The sequence below is a fragment of the Pelophylax lessonae genome (assembly GCF_965119305.1).
Source record: "Pelophylax lessonae genome assembly, chromosome: 11".
Classification (NCBI taxonomy): Eukaryota; Metazoa; Chordata; class Amphibia; order Anura; family Ranidae; genus Pelophylax; species Pelophylax lessonae.
In genome coordinates this window covers 51227292-51246451 of record NC_138778.1, presented here as the reverse complement: position 1 = coordinate 51246451, position 19160 = coordinate 51227292, and the positions used below count along the sequence as shown (strand labels likewise).

Below are 19160 nucleotides of genomic sequence, written 5' to 3'. Positions count from 1 at the left end.
CTGTCATTAACAGCCAGTGAGGCGGGAGCGGAGCTGAGCCACACTCTCTGTCTCATAAGGACACAGAGAGCCAGCTCTGTAGCGAGCACGCATGAATGCCCCTACAGCAAACGGCTTGCTATGGAGGCACTCAGCAAAGGGGAGGGGCCCAGAGCGCCAGCAGGGGACCCAAAAAGAAGAAGAGTGGGGCTGCTTTGTGCAATTTTTTCCTTCAAGCTCCTTTTGGCTTTTGCCGTCTCTTTGTAACCGACCCTTCTAAAATGGCACTTTTTTTTTATACAGTTGCAGGACTAATTGACTCTCTGATCTATCACTCCACACGTGCCATTCAAAAGAAGATTGAACTCGGGAAAACAACATAAAGGAAAATTGTCTTCCATCCCCAGCAACAGACAAGAGACTTTGCCAGCTTGCTCATTTGTTTACAGATGGGGATGGGTAACCTTACTGACAGAGAATGTGTGCATTTGGACACACGCCACAATGTCCTTATGAGAAATCTACCAAGATAAATATTTTCTAATGGTCAGAAGTTGGAGCCAGCGTTGTTTCGCACAGAAATTGTATTAGGGTGACATACAAGCTATCTTTGCAGCTGTAAGACTGTCCTTGGCATTTGTGCAATCTTAATTTTAATCCTCCTTTGCGGTGTCCCAAGTGAAAGGTGATGGTACTTACCAAACGCTCTGGCTGGTTCACAAAAAATCTTAGCTGAAGTCTAGGACTGGAGTTATCTTGCAGCCAGACAATACAGGTCATCAGCAGAGGACCGTGGGCTTGTGGCACATCAGACGCTCTATGCAGGTTTGCATTCTGTTGGATCATTATAAGGAGGGAATCAATTACTCCACAATGAAGTATGGTTAGCAGTATCCCTGACCAGTAAAATATTCAGGAATTTTTAAAAAAAAAATTGTCCGTCTCTACTTGCAAGTGCACAGCTGATCTTGTGGCAATGTGTACAACTGTGTGAGATCTTTCTACCCAACCTCACAATACTGTACTGACTATGTCTGACTCTAAGGATTCTCCTGGATATTTATTAATGTCATCTACTGCTAGTCTTTGTTTTCTCCTCTCTGAAGTCTTTTGTAAAGTACATTTTTTTTTAAACTAGAGCTGTCTTGTGAATGGGAATTTTGGCCCTTTTCTATGAAAAATATTGCACAATGACATGTTCTTTTCTGTCCGTTAACCTAGTCACTGGCAAACGCACATTAGAATGTGCTGTAATGTGTTAGACCAGTGGTCCTCAACCCTGGCCTACAGGGCCCACTAACATGCCAGATTTTCAAGATAACTGAAATACATCCCAGATGATATCATTTGCTGCTCAGTGATTGCAGTACTCTAGTCTGCATCTCCCCAAGGTAATACCTAAAATCTGGCCTGTTAGTGGGCCCTGTAGGCCAGGGTTGAGGACCACTGTGTTAGACAACCAGATACAGGAGCACTAAGCTATGGTTTCTGCATGGTGGTATGGCACCTTGACATTTTACCTGCAGCTGTATAAAAGGTGTGTGCAATTCAAGTCTAATATAGAAATGCCCTATAGAATTGAATGAGATGACCTGTACTGCAGGAACAACCTCCTATTCAAGTCTTTGGGATGTTAGTCCTGAAAAATACAGTGGTGGATTTTATTAGCTCCAGGTGCTTGATGCACTTTTGCCATATTGTTCAAGAGGGGTGCAGATCCACAAGTATGTAGAATTTGTGTTTTATAATCTCTTGGCATACCTATCATATGGCAGAAGCCAAAGACTGGCAACTAGTATTTTTTTTTTTTAAAGTATATTCGCAATGACAAGTCTTGGAACAAGTAACCTATAAAGCAAGCTGTGCTTTAAAGGTAGAGTTATCCTTTACATTTTCTCACCCCCTGAGTGAAGCCTGTCTGTTAACATACTAGCCTTCCTCCCTGTTCCAGCGATATATTCACTGTGCAACAAAACTGTTCTCTCCTACTCCTCCTTTTGCTGAACATGCAGTACAAAGAGGTTATTCCTGTAAAGAGTAAAGTGGTTTCATGCACAAATATGTGGGACCACCTCATTTCCTTTTAGTGCACATAGATTGGGTTCAGGTGAAAGTTGTTACTTGAATTCAACATATCAGCTGATATTTATAAACGCAAGCAAAGAAAGAAAATTAAAGTTTTTATGGATAAGTTGGAGCTGATGAAAACCCTACAATAATGTATAATATTACACTTTACTATGATGGCATATTTGGGTAACTTAGAGTAGACAAATAGACTATTAACATGTATCCCTTCATTCAAAACTGTAAGCACAACCCCTTTTTATAAAAGGAGTAAAAAAAAGAAAAAGGGCTGAAATATATTTACTGGGTAAAATGCTGCCCCAAGCTCCTTTTTAGGGCTGGTTAAAGGACCAGAAACCTAGACTTATATTTACGCAAGATCTGTTGAAGTGGAGGATAGGAGTTGAGGTTTGGTGATTGTCCTGGTTTAGTAGATATTATGCATGCAACTGTCTGAGTGTCACCAGAGGAACAATTTTAGGACTTTGCATACTTAAACCCAGGACTCACTATATCTGGTCTCCCACCATGCACAGAACATGGAAATGCAATTATTTCAGTAAATATAAACTGCTAAATACCTTTTCTCATCAGCAGTTAGAGCAGTCTTGCTATGAGTGTCTGGTTAAAGCTTGTAAGAAGAGTTTTTGTTTTCCCACGATTGTCCTCTGAGAATGCAGGACTCCTGACCCTCTGTCTGGACAGTGCTGATTGGCCCTGTGCTGAACACATGCACTCTCCCAAGAAAAAAAAAACACTCTGTAGCAATACACCCCAAACTGAGCATGTGCAGCCTGTCCTCTGACTCTGTAAATATCAGATTATTTGGAGATGATCAGAGAAGACAGGATTGAACAGCCTTTTTACACAGTGAAGTAGATTCACCCCTTAGGTTCCACAGTGAATCTAACAAGCATGCTTTACTGCATATATAGACTGATTATACGGTTGTGGGTTTAGTAACACTTTAAAATGATACTAAAGTCTCACTTATTTTTAACAACAAAAAAAATGTATTCTTACCTGCTCTGTGCAGTAGTTTGGCACAGAGCAGCCCCAATCCTCTTTTTTCGGGTCACTCTTCGGTTCTCCTGGCCCCTCCCTTCTGTTGAGTGCCCCCACAGCGAGCAACTCATTGGGTCACTGACTTTAAAAGCGGCCGGAGCCAATTGCCTTCTCAGCCAATGAGGAGGGAGAGTCCTGGGCAGTCGAGACACTCCTGCACCATCAGTGGATAGAGATGGGCTCAGGTAAGTGTTAGTGTTAGGGGGCTGAGGGGGGCATTCTTAATGCATAAAATGTATTAACCACGTGTCGACCGCCAGCAGTACATATAATGCGGCAGGTTGGCTCGATAGCGCAAAATGACGTACCTGTACGTTTCATAAAATAGCCAGCGGGGACGTGCTCTGATTGGCCAGAGGGGGAGCCGGCGGACGCGATGTCTGCCAACCACATGTGTTCGCTCCCCAAAGAGACAGGCAATGTAAACAAGGCAGACCGCCGTTCTGTCAGGGATGAACACAGTGATCTTGTGTTCCTGCTATTTAGGAACACTGATCTCTTTGTTCATCTAGTGAGTCCTTCCCCCACACAGTTAGAAAGCACCCCCTAGGGACACACTTAACCCTTTGATCGCCCCTGGTGTTAACCCCTTCCCTAATGTCAGTACATTAGTCATTAGTAGGTCTGCATATTTCTCTCTCGTTTATTGACGGACACCGCTTCAGATCTTCATAACCATTGGATTATACTGCCTCCTACAGGAGTAAGACACTAGGCAGTAAAAGTCTGGCTACGCCAATGGGCAGTCCCGGGGGGGTATACTCCCTCTCTCTGCTATAGGCACTCAGTTTTTTTCTGCCTAGTCAGGAGTAAGGACCTAGTTCCTTGCTGGGATATTTGGTCCTTGCAATTTTTTCTTTTTAGATAGAAATATTTTTTTCTCTTGGATTTTTCCTGTGAGATCTAAAATAAACTGCTGGACTGGGCGACGGGCTGGATAATCTAGATCCAGTAGTCTCCCCAGTCTGGCCAGCGCGCGCAGACCTCAGCTTTGCGCTAGGTCGCCCGCAACGGGGGCTGGCCTGCGAGTTAAACGCCTCGTGAGGTCGCATACGACCGGGTTTCAGCCAGAGTCGCAGTGTTCCTCCTGGCTGACAGCCCCCCATTTCGATGGAGAGGGGTTCTGTCTGGGGCGGTGCCTCCTGGTATGGTGATTCTGTCCCCCCCTCTCCCCCGAAGGGTTTGGGGTGGACGTGGGCCCCTCCGTGGGACGGTCGGACCCCCGGGTTCCCCTCCTTCCCATCAGGCACCCCCCTTGTCATCTGTCCCTCATCCTACTTCCCTCCCCCCTCCACATATGTTGGGTCTGTTTAGATGGTCTAATCCACCTCCTGGGGTGGGGGCAGGGCGCTATGCTGGTGATGGAGGCCGGGGGGGTGCGCCGCCGGTGACCGGACGATCGACTGTGTGGGAGGGTTGTACCTGGTAAAGGGGACCTGCCAGGGCCCCCTGTCCTGCCTGGGTCTGCCCTTGAGACCTTGGTTCCCCCCTGGGTCCCTGTAAACCTCGTGGTGCCGCCATTTTGTTGTAGCCTTTGTGTTTCTATACACGGTGGCCATGTTTGTGTAGTCTGGCGGCCATTTTGCGGTGGTTTGCTATTGAAAATAGCGGCAGCCATGACAGTGGAGCTCTGTGGGCAGCGATTTCAGTGGTGGGAGCCCCTCCTCATCCCCTGGTGCTGTCTCCTGGATCCTTTCACTCTCTGATCACTGCGCGTGGAGTGTAGATTTTCCTAGTGGCTGCAGGTGCCTGTTTCTGCTGGGTAGGGAGTCTGGTGGGGTTGAAGTAAAAAAAGCAGGTGCGCTAAACAAATGTGCAAAAGTTCTACTAAAATCAAACAAATGACAAAGGGTAAATCAAAAACCAATAGGTGTGTGTAATACTGCATAAAGGGTATATCTCCTCAATAGGATGCTATAACCACAGTGCAGAAACATAGCAAAGTGAGTGACAAAATATAATCAAGTGACTAATATCCTGGATGCATGTGAGCCAAAAAACATGTCAAACTTTAAATAAGTCCAACTGTGCAAAAAGTGCAAAGTCCAAATAAAGTGTCCGTGATCAAAACCAAACACAATGAGTGATGTTCCAAGTGATAGTCCCAAGACAACTGGATGTGCTGGATATCCCACCACCAATTATGGACTGGCTTCTTACCAGAATTAAGAATTAAAGGGCGTGTATGTGACCAGATCCACATTGAAAAATCACATGCTGGGGAGAGGGAAAAGAAAGTATCTTCCCGCACCTTCCTTATCAGGGAGGGGGAGGGTGAGCCTCTTACCAGATCAAATACACTGTGAGGGCTTTAGATATTTCTTAGCTGGAAGTGGATTCCCTCCTATCCTCCAGATATAAAGATGGACCGGTACCTCTGGCAATCTTATGGTTGATACTGATCCTCGTAGTGTGACCTTTGTGAAGACTTGCTGGGAGGAGAAGTGATTCTGGTGGGGTTCTCTCCCTCTCTGCTGAGGATCGATTGGTGCTTGTGCTGCCTGCTCGGTGGGGGTTGTCCCTTTTGCAGTGTTTTACACTATTTACAGGGTCCTCTTGGTGACTCATGGAGCCTTTGGGGCACATCTCCCCACCTGATCCCCTCTCTGAGGCTGCGGATCCCTCCGGGTCCCAACAATTCATCGATGCACTGATGGCAGTCCTGGAGTCCTTTGTATCCCAGGTGGAGGTGGGGACGATGCCACAGATGTGCTGGTGGCCCCATGGGGTCAGAATCGTCTAATTTACGCCTTCCCTCCTCTCAAGCTTCTGCCAAGGCTTCTACGCAGGATCGAGGCAGAAGGGATTCCGGTCGTCTTAGTGGCTCCGGTCTGGCCTCGCCAGGCTTGGTACGCTGTTCTGGTGCGGCTGGTGGCCGACGTTCTTTGGAAGCTTCCTCTCAGAGAAGATCTGCTGTCCCAAGGACCGATCTTCCATCCTGCTTTACAGTTGCTGGCTTTGACGGCTTAGCTGTTGAACGCCAGGTGCTGAAGGATAGAGGTTTATCTAAATCTGTGATTCTTACACTGTTAAAAGCTAGGAAATATACTACTAGGAGGACCTACCATCATATGTGGAAGACGTACATTGCATGGTGTGAGTCTCTTGGGGTTCATCCTCGCTCCTTCTCAGTGGCTCGGATCTTGACCTTCCTTCAAAAGGGGGTTGAACAGAAATTGGCCTTGATTACCATCAATGGCCAGGTGTCGGCTTTGGCAGGCTTCTTCCAACGACCTTTGGCCACTCACTCCCTGGTGCGTACCTTTCTTCAGGGTGACCGACATTTGGTTACTCCAGTGCGGGCTCCGTTGCCGCCTTGGGACCTCATTTTTGTGCTTTCAGCTCTACAGAAGCCTCCCTTTGAAAATATTCAGGAGATTCCCCTGCTTATGCTGTCCCAAATGGTGGCCTTTTAGGTTGCTATCACCTCTGCACGCAGGGTGTTGGAACTTTACCTGGTGATTTACAGAGATAAGGTGGTTCTTCACCCCTGTCGTTCCTTCCAAAGGTTGTTTCTGATTTCCATTTGATTGAAGACATTGTGTTGCCTTCCCTGTGTCCCAGGCCTAAACATCTGAAGGAAATTGCCTTGGATGTGGGCCGGGCAATTAGGGTGTATCGGGCAGCTACAGAGTCTTTCAGGAAGTCAGACTCTTTGTGCTCACGGATGGGCCTCGTAAAGGGTTTTCCACCCTCTGCGACCATTTCCAGATGGATCAGACAGACAGTAATTAAGGCCTATTCCATCAAAGGTCAGGTTCGTCTTTTCCCTGTTATGGTGCACTTGGGCGCTTAGTGCCTCCTGGGCTTTCTGTCAGGCGTCAGTAACGCAGGATTGCAAGGCAGTCACTTGGTCGTCTTTGCACAGTTTCACAAAGTTTTATAAAATGGATGTGTTGGCATATGCGGATGCTTCTTTTGGCCGCAAGGATTTGCAGGCTACTATTGAGAGGACCTGATCCTCTTCGAGGGTGTATTGTTTTTTTCAGGTGGGCTCCAGTTGTTTTTGTTGAGCTCTTGTTGCCTGATTGGCTACGGTTTAGCCTTGGGAATTTGTTTGCCGTTCCCACCCCCCTCATGTTTAACACTGCTTTTGGATGTCCCAACAGTTATGAATATCAGGAGCTGTGTCCGTCAATGAACAAAAGAGAAAATTAGATTTTTGACTTACTGTAATATCCACTTCTCTGATGTTCATTGATGGACACAGCACCCACCCCTCTGTGGAGCTTGTAACTAAACTTAGAGCCTATAGCAGAGAGGGGGGGGGGGGTATACCCCCTGAGACTGCCCATGGGCGTAACCAGACTTTTTTAAAGACGTGTCCTACTCCTGTAGGGGGCAGTATAACCCAACAGTTATGAAGATCTAAAGCTGTGTCCATTAATGAACATCAGAGAAATGGATTTTACAGTAAGTCAAAAATCCAATTTTCTAGCACGGATTACTGTAGTATTGTCACTGGCCCCCTCAAGAGTCAGGTGTCCGATCTGTCTGCCGCAATGTCGCAGTCCTGCTAAAAATTGGTGATCGCTGCCATTACTAGTAAAAATAAAAATGCCATAAATCTATCCCCTAGTTTGTAGACACAATAACATTTTTGCAAACCAATCAAGGTACGCCTATGGGGATTTTTTTTTACCAAAATATGTAGCAGAATGCAAATTGGCCTAAAATGATGAAGAAATTAGATTTTTTTTTTTTTTACATTTTTTTTTTTACATTTTTTTTTTTTTTTATTGAATATGTTTTATAGCAGAAAGTAAAAAATATTTTTTTCCAAATTGTCTGTCTTTTTTCCTTTCTAGCCCAAAAAGGTGATCAAATACCACCAAAAATCTCTATTTGTGAGGGGAAAAAAGGACATAAATTTTATTCGGGTACAGCGTCACACGACTGCGCTATAGTCAGTTAAAATAACGCAGTGCCGTATCGCACAAAATGGCCTGGTCATTAAGGGGAAAAACCTTCTGGCAGAAGTGGTTAAGATAAAAAAAACTTTCTGACTTATGCATACTTAAGCCGAGTTCCACCCAAATTTTAAACTTAACAGATTTCAGCAGTGATATGGTTTTTAAAAATAGAATTGGGCTATAATTTTTTATTTTTTTTGGATCACACCTTATTTTAGAGGATTGTTTATCTTACTTCCTCCTTCTGCGGCCCCGGACGTCACTTCCGGGTTTGCATTGCATTGCGTCCTGGGAGATGTTTGTTGGGAGATTAGCTGCAGACACTGGTGCTAACCTGTGACAAGAGAGATTAAAGATTGGGCTAGTCCCTATTTCAACCAATCAGGTGCTGGATTGCAGCCAATAAATTTTTATTTAAAAAGTGATGTTTGGAAGAATCTAGATAATACAATTTTGGCTAGTTGGGAAACTACTGTAGGCCCCCCCCCCCCCCCCCCCCCCCGTTAGTACCTCCTGCAACCCCAAAAGCCTAAGCATTTGGTCACTTGTACTCTGCTGAAAGGCTAAGACCAGCCAATTCTGAACTCCTCATCCATTCAACAGAGATCATGTGGTCAAATGGTAAGTCTTCCATAGATTCATGTCTAGGTCGAGATAATTACTTTAGTGTATACTATGATCTATCACTACAAGACTCATGACATTTAAGGTGGATATATATAGATAGATAGATGGATATAGTAAGGGTAGTTTGAGGGCTTTCATTGTTGACCTCCTGAAAATGCTGTTATAAGGACCTGCTGCTTTTAGTACCCTAACCACTTGCTGTCCAGGGAACTTTTTATTTTTTCACACACTTCAATCCCCCAAATATATTTTCTGATAGAGGCCCTGGAGAATAAAATGGTGGCTGTTGCACTTTTTTTTCACATGACATTTGTGCAGCCATTTATCAAATGCAAATTTTCAGGAAGAACTACACTAACATTTTTATTGCATACAAATAATAGAATATACCCTTTCACCTGTGCGGTGTCTGCAACTTCATGCACTTGATTGACACCAGTTTGCCACAACGTTACACCACAAAGTTGGTGTTGTACGCAGTGTAGAAAAATGTAGACAATCTGCAGGACATTGGCTAGTGAGAAGACTTTAATCTTTATTGGGAGTGTACAAAGTTGAACACCATTAAAGTGCATTGAACTGCCCCTCACCACTGTTGAGCGTTTTTGGGGGTGGCTAGTGTGAATGGGCTATAAGTCACTGGGCTAGAATACATGTGCAAATTAGAAGAGTCAAATCAGTCCGGCATCTAGCATATTCAGAAGGAAACATCATCATTGACTCCATATTTCCCCTGGGATTGTTTTCCTTTAATCCTTAACCATAAAATACTTCCTCGCTTTATTAAAAATACTATTTATTTTCTAGTCCTTTTAAAGACCCCTTCTACTTGTTCATTGGCAGGGAAACTTGACAAATATCTGAAGATTTTTTTTTTTTTCTTCTTCTTCTTCTTGTGGGGTGTTTTATGGGGAGTGATTGTGTCAAACTGAGATGAACTTCATTAAATGATTTTATTTAATTACAGTTCTGGTGTGTTTCCTATATTGTCATCCCTGTTTAGTCACATTCAAATAGACTTGTCCTGTAGTATTGACAACATTTCACTTCTTATCCAAGTGGCTTTTTTAGTTCTTATGAGTAACCAGAACATACCCTGATATTTATAGACAGACAAGTAACTTAATCCAAATGTTATGTGAAGCCTCGTACACACTTTAGGTTCGTTCAACCCAGCGGGCACACACTTATCCCTTCATACCTTTCAAATCCAACTGTGCAGGTGACCCTGTACAGCCAATGCATGTCAATTCACTTATATTGGCTTCCTGCATGCAGCTCAGTGCTAATACACAAAATAACCAAATAGCTATTCACTCTGTGCTCCATCACCGTGAATCCTTTCGGGCTGCCAAATATACCACGGAAGCCATTTTATTATATCTGAATGATCATCAGAAATTTGTAGCTGTACTGTGCTCTCTGCAGTCTCATGTCCAGAAGTCTTTTACCCCTCACAGTTTCCCTTAGGCTACAGAACATCTTTCCCTATGTGGAGGATATTGAGGGGGGGGGTGGATTTTGTAGTTAAGCAAGACAACTCAGCAAGGCTGAATGCACCATTACTTGTGATTTAATTGTAGAAAAGCCATCTTATTTTTAGCCCAGAACAGGGGCTCGGGAGCGGAGTGCATTTCTACAAGAATAGCCAGGTATTTTTCTGTACTTGCAGGGTTTTTACAATTCTCAGGAACAGAACTCAACCACAGGGGCTAATTTACTAAAGGCAAGTAGACTGTGCACTTTGCAAAGTGTAGTTGCTCCAGAGCCTAGCAAATGAGCAAAAGCTCTGCTGACCTCCATTATCCAATCATATGCAAGGAAAATTGGAAAATGTGATTGGGTATTCTTTGCAAAGTGAAGGTTTACCTAATTTACTAAGCTCTGGAGAAACTGTTTTGAGACCAGGATTTGTTTTATCTGTCTGCTGTGCAAGGTAAACTCTGCTCAGCAAAAGAACTTTTGCTTCTTTTCTGTCTAAGTACAGGGTTTATTTTGTGTTTTTAACCAGTTCTGGATTTGCCCCCTTAACCACTTGCCGACCACCCACAGTATATTTACTGTGGCAGTCAGCCCTTCCTGGGCAAATCGACGTAGTACTACGTCGCTCGCCCAGGAGCCTGCAATGTCCGCCGGCCACTTGCGTTCTCCCGCTGGAGAGGGAGAAAGGCAGGCGGCTGATGTAAACAAAGCCGCCTGTCATTCTCCCTGGTGTAACTGCAGAGATCATACTATCCTGCTATGTAGGATCATATGTCTCTGTGGTTACATCACAAGCCATGCCCCTTTACAGTTAGAATCACGCCCCTAGGGACACACTTAACCCCATTGATCACTAATAAAGTTATCCCCTTCCCTGCCAGTGTCATTTTTACAGTAACATTGCATATGTATAGCACTGATTACTGTAGTAATGTCACTGGTACCCTCAAAAGTTAGTCAGGGGTCCGACAAAAAAAAAAAATTGCAGATCGCCACCATTACATCTGCACCGAGTCTATCTTGCCTGTCAAGGTGGTCTGGCAGGTCGCGATTGCCTGCATTAGGGCAACAAAATTATCCTGCTCTTGGAGCGCCGAGTCTGTATCCTCAGTCTGAGTCGCCATATCGGAAGGCGCACCAGGCTCAGTAGTCGTGCCAAGCGGTGTGGCGTGCAGCGCAGAGGTCTTCCGGGACACAGAGAATGGGCGCCCTCTGGTCATAGCAGATCCAGAAACCAACCGGGGTGCTTTAGCGAGGTCAGGGGTAGTCAGGGCAGCATAAAACAGGATAAATGCTAGATAGGGCAGCGGACGGAGCGCTCTCACTATGCCTCTGCTTCGGTCGTCATCTTGGACACGCCCCCCAGCTTAGTGTATTTTAGCAAGGGTAATGATTAAAAGCATCCCAACCTATTGTTTAAAATGCACCTTCAGCTAGCTAAGGCGGCAAACAGGACTAATTGCTGGGTGTGCTCCAAACCCTCATCTAGCCATTTTACCCCAGCAATGGCAGCATTGCATGCTAAATATTTGTATTGGCATGAAGACAGCCAGGAGACACTTGTCTATAGAATTTAATGACACATTCCTAGAGGGTAACATCAGTTATAGTTTTAATGTTAGCCCTGACTCTTGCTCTTTGCTGGCTAATCCAGTTTAGGTATTGGGACACTTAGTAGTCCACAGATGTGCTCCAACTTTAGTTTTAGCACCAGAAATAGATTTATAGGATCAGTCAATCTCACCACTGAAACTCAGATTCTTTTTAATGACACCAAGAGACCGGATTATGTCTGCTGGAAGGACAGTTGTGACGTACAGACTAAAGCCCCGTACACACGTGCAGATTGTCGGCTGACAATAAGCTGTGCACACTGTTCTGTTAATTCACATCTGTGTACTTCCTCTTCCTGTCATATATTTCAATGTATACAATTGTGTCATTGGCTGATTCTATATGAGTAACTTATGTCAAGTGACTGTACATTTGGAATTTATTGGCTGATGTGGTGTAGCCATCACTTCCTGTCTTTGTTCTTTTGTTGCCCTATAAATAAACAAAGCCCATTGTTTTAACGCAGGACAAACTTGGAAGCATTCAAACTGAAACAGCCTGTGTGTGTCTGAATCTCTAAAGCTGGATACACACTATCCAACTTTTGTGGTTAGATTTCCTTCAGATTTACCTTTTCTATGTAGTGCAAGAGCCTGCCAGATTGCATACAAATTGAAAGTGTTTAGATTTGACCTCATATTATATGGTTTTGGTAAGTCTAAAGGAAAAAGTCTTCAGAAAATCATATAGTGTGTATGGCCCATAAGGATAGGGAGCGCACTCCATTGCCCCTATACAAAAGAGCTGAGAACTGTGCTTTTTAGCACAACAGGAATAATTGCGCTTGACGTACAATATCCAAAAGTGCACTTATTAGCGCAACAGAGTTGTTTGTGCATACAAGCGTATATTAATTTCCACTAACTCTATTAACATACAAGCGTATATTAATTTCCACGACACTGCCAAAAGTACCAATACCTGGTTTAATGGTCATGGTATCACTGTACTTGATTGGCCAGCAAACTCACCTGACCTAAACCCCATAGATAATCTGTGGAGTATTATCAAGAGGAAGATGAGAGACACCAGATCCAACGATGAACTGAAAACTGCTATCAAAGCAACCTGGGCTTCTAGAAAACCTCAGCAGTGCAGGCCTCCATGCCACACCGCATTGTTGCAGTAATTCTTCATGCAAAAGGAGTCCCGACCAATTATTGAGTGCATAATATACATAATGGCCATACCTTACAGTAAGCCATCATCTCTGTTTTAAAAACCCTTTTTTTTTTTGGGGGGGGGGGGGGGGGGTCTTATGTATTAGTCTAATTTCCCAAGATACTGAATTTTGGGTTTTCACTAGCTGTAAACCATAATCATCAAAATTAAAAGAAAGAAATCTTTGTGAAATGATGTACTGAAATCAATTAACTTGATATTCTTTGAGATATATATATATATATATATAATAAAAAAAAAATCACTGGATTTTTAAATGTAAACAAAGTGTCAGTAAAGGCTTTAAGTGGTTCATTCAAGTCAAATCCTAACCATATCCAAATCTGCTCAAATCTCATTCTAAAGCTGGATACACACAATACAACTTTTGTTGTTTGATTGCCTTTAGATTTACCTTCAACTATGTAGTATAGGGGTCCTGCCTGATTGCATACTAATTGAAAGTGTTTGGGTTTAACCTCATATTATATGGTTTTGGTGAATCTTAAGAAAAAAAAAAAAAACCTAAAGAAAATTGTATTGTGGATATTCAGCTTTAGCTTATTCCAGCTACTCCATAAAAGAAAAAATGTCTAAACCTACATATTTCGAGGACGCTCCAGTCCAGTCACATGATTGGCTCACAGTGCAGGCTTCAGTGTAAAAGGAGGGACAGTCCTGTAGTAAGCCTATGGGTGACGTCACTGGATAGGCCCTGCAGTCTATGGCTATCGCTCCTTTTCAGTGAAGCCGGCCACTGGAGAGATTATTTGAACAGAGCACATTCAGAATAGGCGAGAATAGACATCTTTCCTTTATAGGGCTGCATGAATTTTAGTAAAACATAACTGCAGATTCCTACCTTTTTCAGTTCTGTAGAAATAGAAGAAATCTGTTAAATGGTTTCATTTTTAGACAGAATCCAGAATGGGTGAGTTGGTCTTCATTATAATCACCAGAGCGATTCTCAGTGTTCTAATGAGAAAAGCATCAGTGTCTGCATCCCTAAAGAAATAGGCAATCCTTACTGATATCTAAATGTATTCTAATGCAGACCTGTCAAAGTGAGACAAATGACATAAACAGGAAAATGTATAATACTTACCTGCAGGTCCTTATTGTATAAAACACACTGAAAGAGGAAATCACACACAACTCAAAGTGGTTGGCAAAGTTGAGGGTTTATTCCACCAGTCACACATTCCAAGTCAGTTTTCTAGCTATAGTGCAAACATTTAAAAACAGGATTATGAGACTAAAACTACTTCTGCAATTCTCCTATAACCCGTTTTACAAATATATATTATATTGTAGAAATATAGCAAGAGGAAAAAAAAAAACTCTTAACACATATCCAAATAGAAAAATACAAACATTTTGGAGCCCAAACATGATTATATTAGAAATAACACACAAGAAAAAAAAAAACAAAACAGTGGAACATGAAAAAACAAAACCCTTTTAATAATGTGCATGTAAAGTATAACACAAGCCAAATAAAGATATTACGGACTTAGAGTGGTAACATAACATTATTTCCAGATGAAAACAGAGTGGATGAAGTTTGAACCTGTTGTGTTTGTATTAGAGCAGAGGAATAATACAGCGGTTGTCCATAGCAGATTTTTTTTTATAACCTACTATATTCTATGCTCATCTGCACTAGTTTTGACATGAAGTCTCATCGGTTTCAATTTTATATTATGTCGGCAAACACATCACCTGGCATGTGCAGTATGCTAGGTCAAAGGAGTGAATATACCATACATACTGAGGGTGCAATTACTGAACTAGCCACTTGTATGCAGACTGTTAGCCAGGGAATAGCTCCTTTTGACAGAGTCCATTTAAAAAGCATAGTGCTTTTAATAAATTCTTTTAGATGATAACTCGATGTAATCTAATGAAAATGTAGTAGGCTTTTTTTATTTGTTTATGTAATTATATGTATATACCCATGCAGCCATCTTTGCACATTATACATTCCAGCTGCTTTCCAGTGCTACACATTGGGGTTAATTTCCTAAAGACAAATAGACCGTGAACTTGTCAGATGCACTCATCTTACTTAGTAAATGTAATGTGGTAAAACTTACTTTGTAAAATACACAATCAGGTGTAAGAAAAAAATCAAAAAACAAAACCGCATTTTACTTGTACACGATTGGATGATGTACAGTAAATCTTAAGTTTACCACATTTACTATGTCCTGGAGGAAATAAGTGCAACTGCACATGCAAAGTGCAGTCTCAGTCCATTTGACTTTAGTAAATTCCACCCCAAAGGCTGTGATTAAAGCCCGGTACACATGGGGCGACAACAGCCAGGTTCAATAAAAACCGTCCGACATTCGGCCCATGTATATGGCAGCCGGTCTGAAAGAAGACAATAGACCAGCAGGAGAGATCGCTGTACAAACATTGGAATGTTAGTGCACTGTTTCTAAACTGAGCTGTCAATTTAAAAAACTAGTGGTGTGTAGCAGGCTTTACTGCTTCTTCCCATAATGTAAGCCAGTGAGGCATTCAAATTAATGTTCTACCTGCATGGCTGATAACTTATTTCAACAGCTGTTAAAAGTGTATATAAAATCTAAAAATGAACTGCTCTTTTTTCCTTCCCTTTGGTCTGATATATACACTGTTGAAAGAATGGTTAGATCTGTTTGAGCAGTGCAAAAAATACCTCTAATCTACTGGAAATCTTGTCAGCTGCTAATCTTACTGTGCTGCACTCATTAATTACATTGTTCTAAGACCTACAAGATCTCACCTATCTAGGTTATGTACAAAAGGACAGTTGTTCTGTCCTGTCAAGCCAGCCATAGACGGACGGTCCAAACTGGCCGAGATTCGAACCATGTTTGAGCAGGCTGATTGTATTCAAGTTGATCAATAAATCAACTTGGGTACAACCAGCCTGACAGCTTTTTCATGCAATTATTGCCAGAAATAGCTGATAGCAATAATCATTGTGTCTTTCCCCAGCAGGGATGGCTCCCCCCCCCCCCCCCCAATCGGGAGAATACAAAAGCTCTGTGGGAGGGAATCCCCCATCAACACAGTCAGTTTGGTTGCAGGAATGAAAATCGCACCATCTATGGCTGGCTTTAGTGCTATCCCAGTTCAGAAAAGTGAGTAATCACAGTCATCCTAGGACAAGAAGTGCATTGCTGTCAGAATCAGCAGATGAAAAAGCCAAAAAAAAAATGAACTAATGCAGCCATTACCTCTCAGGACTGTAAGCTGCAATATCACTTTTTTGTGTTTTTGGATATGCTGTAAAAAAAAAAAGGGAGAGAAAAATGCCCGAAGCCATTAGGAGCTTCCTTTAGTGGCTTATCAGCAAATATCCATAATTAACACAATAATAATGACTAGCTAAGCTTAAGATATGAAAGACACAACAAACGTTGATTTAAGTCAAATGTTAGAAAATATGTACTGAATGAATGCCCTATAGTCCCTTGGTCCTCAACCCTGGTCCTCAGGGCCCACTAACAGGCCAGGTTTGCAAGATAACTGAAATACATCCCAGGTGATATCATTTGCTGCTCAGTGATTGCAGTACTCTAGTCTGCATCTCCCCAAGGTAATACCTAAAATCTGGCCTGTTAGTGGGCCCTGAGGACCGGAGTTGAGGACCACTGCCCTATACCATTCCTTTAAAAACAGAAGTATGGCCAAAGCTTTTTTTGGTCCAACTTCTCTTCTGGATCACAGGAGTGCACTCTTTGTGACCCAGATTTAGCCGACAGGAGGCTAAAGCCTGCTGTCAGCTGACGTCACAGAGCAGGCTCTGCAGGGATCTGGACAATAATACTGCCCCACTGAGAACCTGAACCAGCCACTCTGCCCCCCTCCACAGCCCTGTGCTCCAGTAGGCACTGAAGGGCTGAGCACAGAGCCAGTGACTGACGGACACCGCTCTTTGCTCAATGAGTACTGAGCGATCAGTGGTCATGTGATCACTTGATCTTCAAGCTGGTGGGGGACAGCTGTGGCATCAGACCAATGCATGTTCATTTTTTTTGCTATCCCACATAAAGTATAATTCTTGATAAGAAAGTTCACCCTTGAAACATAACAGGGAAAAATTTTGAACAGAACGGACGCTGGCGCACCCAAACATCAAACTAAAGACATTTTTAAAAGAAGGCAAAGAAAACAAATAGAGACAGACAATCTTAAGTCGGAGTTGATTGCTTGTAACATTGTAGTAAAAGAAAAATGACAATCTAATGGTCGGATCCTGATAATGGTTTGCAATGATTATGACACTTTTTTTTCCTACTTTTAAATAAAAGCATAATAAAACCCATCTAAAAATGCTAGTAACAGATCTGAAGAATGAAACATTGTTGAAAGCAAATCAAAACATTCCTTCTAACTGCCGGTTCACACTGATCTGACTTGTCAGGTGACTTGGTCGCCTGACAAGTAGCTTCCAATGCTGTGCAATGGAACCGTTCTAAACAGAGTGACTCAAGTCGCTCCGACTTAGAAAAAGGTTCCTGCACTATTTTTTTGGCAAAGTCGGAGCGACTTGCATTGACTTCCATTATGGGAATTCGTTGCAAGCCGCGCCGAAGTCACGCTGCACTTCATTAGTCGCCCGAAGTCGGGGCGACTTCGAGTCAGATCAGTGTGAACCGACTCTAAAGCCTAAACATAAAATTAAAATAAAATCAATATATTATAAATGAATAATTATTATTATTAGTTATAGTATTAAACTCTGGAAAATAAACCTCCACAAGGGAAGAAAAGAACTCTGGGTAAATGCCAAATTCCAGATGACCGTTAGAATAGGGATATTGTCATCTAGTGGCGAAAGTCTCCCTTCTTGTACATTCCACCTCAGTAATGTCAGTGGTGGCCATTCACATGATAAACAGAACACCAGCACCATACTGCTGAGGCCCAGTGTTGGAAACAGGCAATGTCCAGGGTCAGCACAAGCCGATACGTAAAGGGCATCTTCACACTTATCCATTACGTTGCTGCGCCATACTTTGGACATCAAAATGCCTCGAATTACACTAGTCTAGCTAGCCTATGCACCGCAATGCAAGGTATGGGAGTTGTGGTGTGCAGCAGTGAAGGTCTATCAACAGCTTCTGTATTTTTGTGCTGGAGTGCCACTCTATACAAATGGTAAATCAACGCAGAGTGCTTTGTGTTTTGGTAATGTGCAGTAAGAAGCATTACAGCAAGAAAAAACAACATTATGAAGCCTGCCTAAAAGGTCGAGAAGGAGTGGCATTTACACAAAGACTTGCATGGAAAAAAAAAAAAAAGTGTTTACCCAGAAGCCCTTTCCATTATTCAACAGGGTTATTTGCATACATTTAAAAGGAAGCACTGCCCAGTCTTCCTTCTTGTATTATAATGAAGCAAGACTCAAGCAGCATTAAAAAAAAAAATATATATATATATATATATATATATATGTCATATGATTAGCAGTCGTGAAATCTAAGGCTTTGTTGCTTCTCTTTTTTTAGAATCTCTAGGGGACTAAAGAGGTGAGGTCTTAGGCTGGCCATGCATGTTCGATTTTCTGTTAGATTTACCAAAAACCATATAACATGAGGTCAAAACGAAACAAGACTTTAAATTGTATCCAGTTAGGCAGGCCTTTGTACTACATAGCTAAAAGGTAATTCTAAAGAAAATTGTACAGAAAATTGTATGGCCGGCCTTGACAATGGCCTACAGACTCCACCCCTCCACTCAGTCAAGATAAAGACACGCTAAGGAAGTTTTCTTCCTCCTGCACCCTCCATAATGTAAAACTGCTGAATCTGAGAATTAGAGAGTGAGAGAACCTGGCAAACTGTGCTGTCAGAGTCCTTGAAAGATTAAAGGAGCACACAAGATTGGTTTAAGATCACCACTTGAAAGAAAAAAAAAAAAGGTGCCCAATAATATGCCCTCATGCTGTGTGATGTTAACTGTTCCAACAGTACAGATGGTAGATAAAAGATAGAACTGTCGAGCTTGGCATTTCACAGGAGTCTATGAACTGTTGAATCGATTAACAAGCTTGGTCCTGGACTTGTGCAGAGACTCCGTATGTTGCTGATCTTCATTTTCGTCCTCTTTATCACGCCAGCTGTCCTTAAGCGGAGTCATATCCGGAGCTACTACATCACCATCCTGAAACAGATACGCCAGGTTCATTTTAGTCAGGGGAAGGAAGAATGGAAAGTAGTAAAGGCTACAAACCGATACAAACAAATTGTAACG

General features: G+C 42.6%; 2 protein-coding genes across 4 annotated transcripts in view; one reads left to right on the top strand and one right to left on the bottom strand.

Moving 5' to 3' along the window:
* The window catches only part of ERGIC3 (ERGIC and golgi 3), a 54804-nt gene extending 53700 nt beyond the window's left edge, over positions 1-1104 (top strand). For all 3 annotated transcript variants that reach the window (XM_082271948.1, XM_082271950.1, XM_082271949.1), the window contains one exon: positions 283-1104. In XM_082271948.1, coding sequence (XP_082128074.1) covers positions 283-362 — 80 coding nt within the window. In that variant the 3' untranslated portion in view covers positions 363-1104. The remainder of the gene's footprint in view (positions 1-282) is intronic.
* Positions 1105-18835: 17731 nt separating this feature from the next.
* Positions 18836-19160, bottom strand: part of SAMHD1 (SAM and HD domain containing deoxynucleoside triphosphate triphosphohydrolase 1) — a 140200-nt gene continuing 139875 nt past the window's right edge. Inside the window, exon 16 of the mRNA XM_082271899.1 lies at positions 18836-19070. Coding sequence (XP_082128025.1) covers positions 18930-19070 — 141 coding nt within the window. The 3' untranslated portion in view covers positions 18836-18929. The remainder of the gene's footprint in view (positions 19071-19160) is intronic.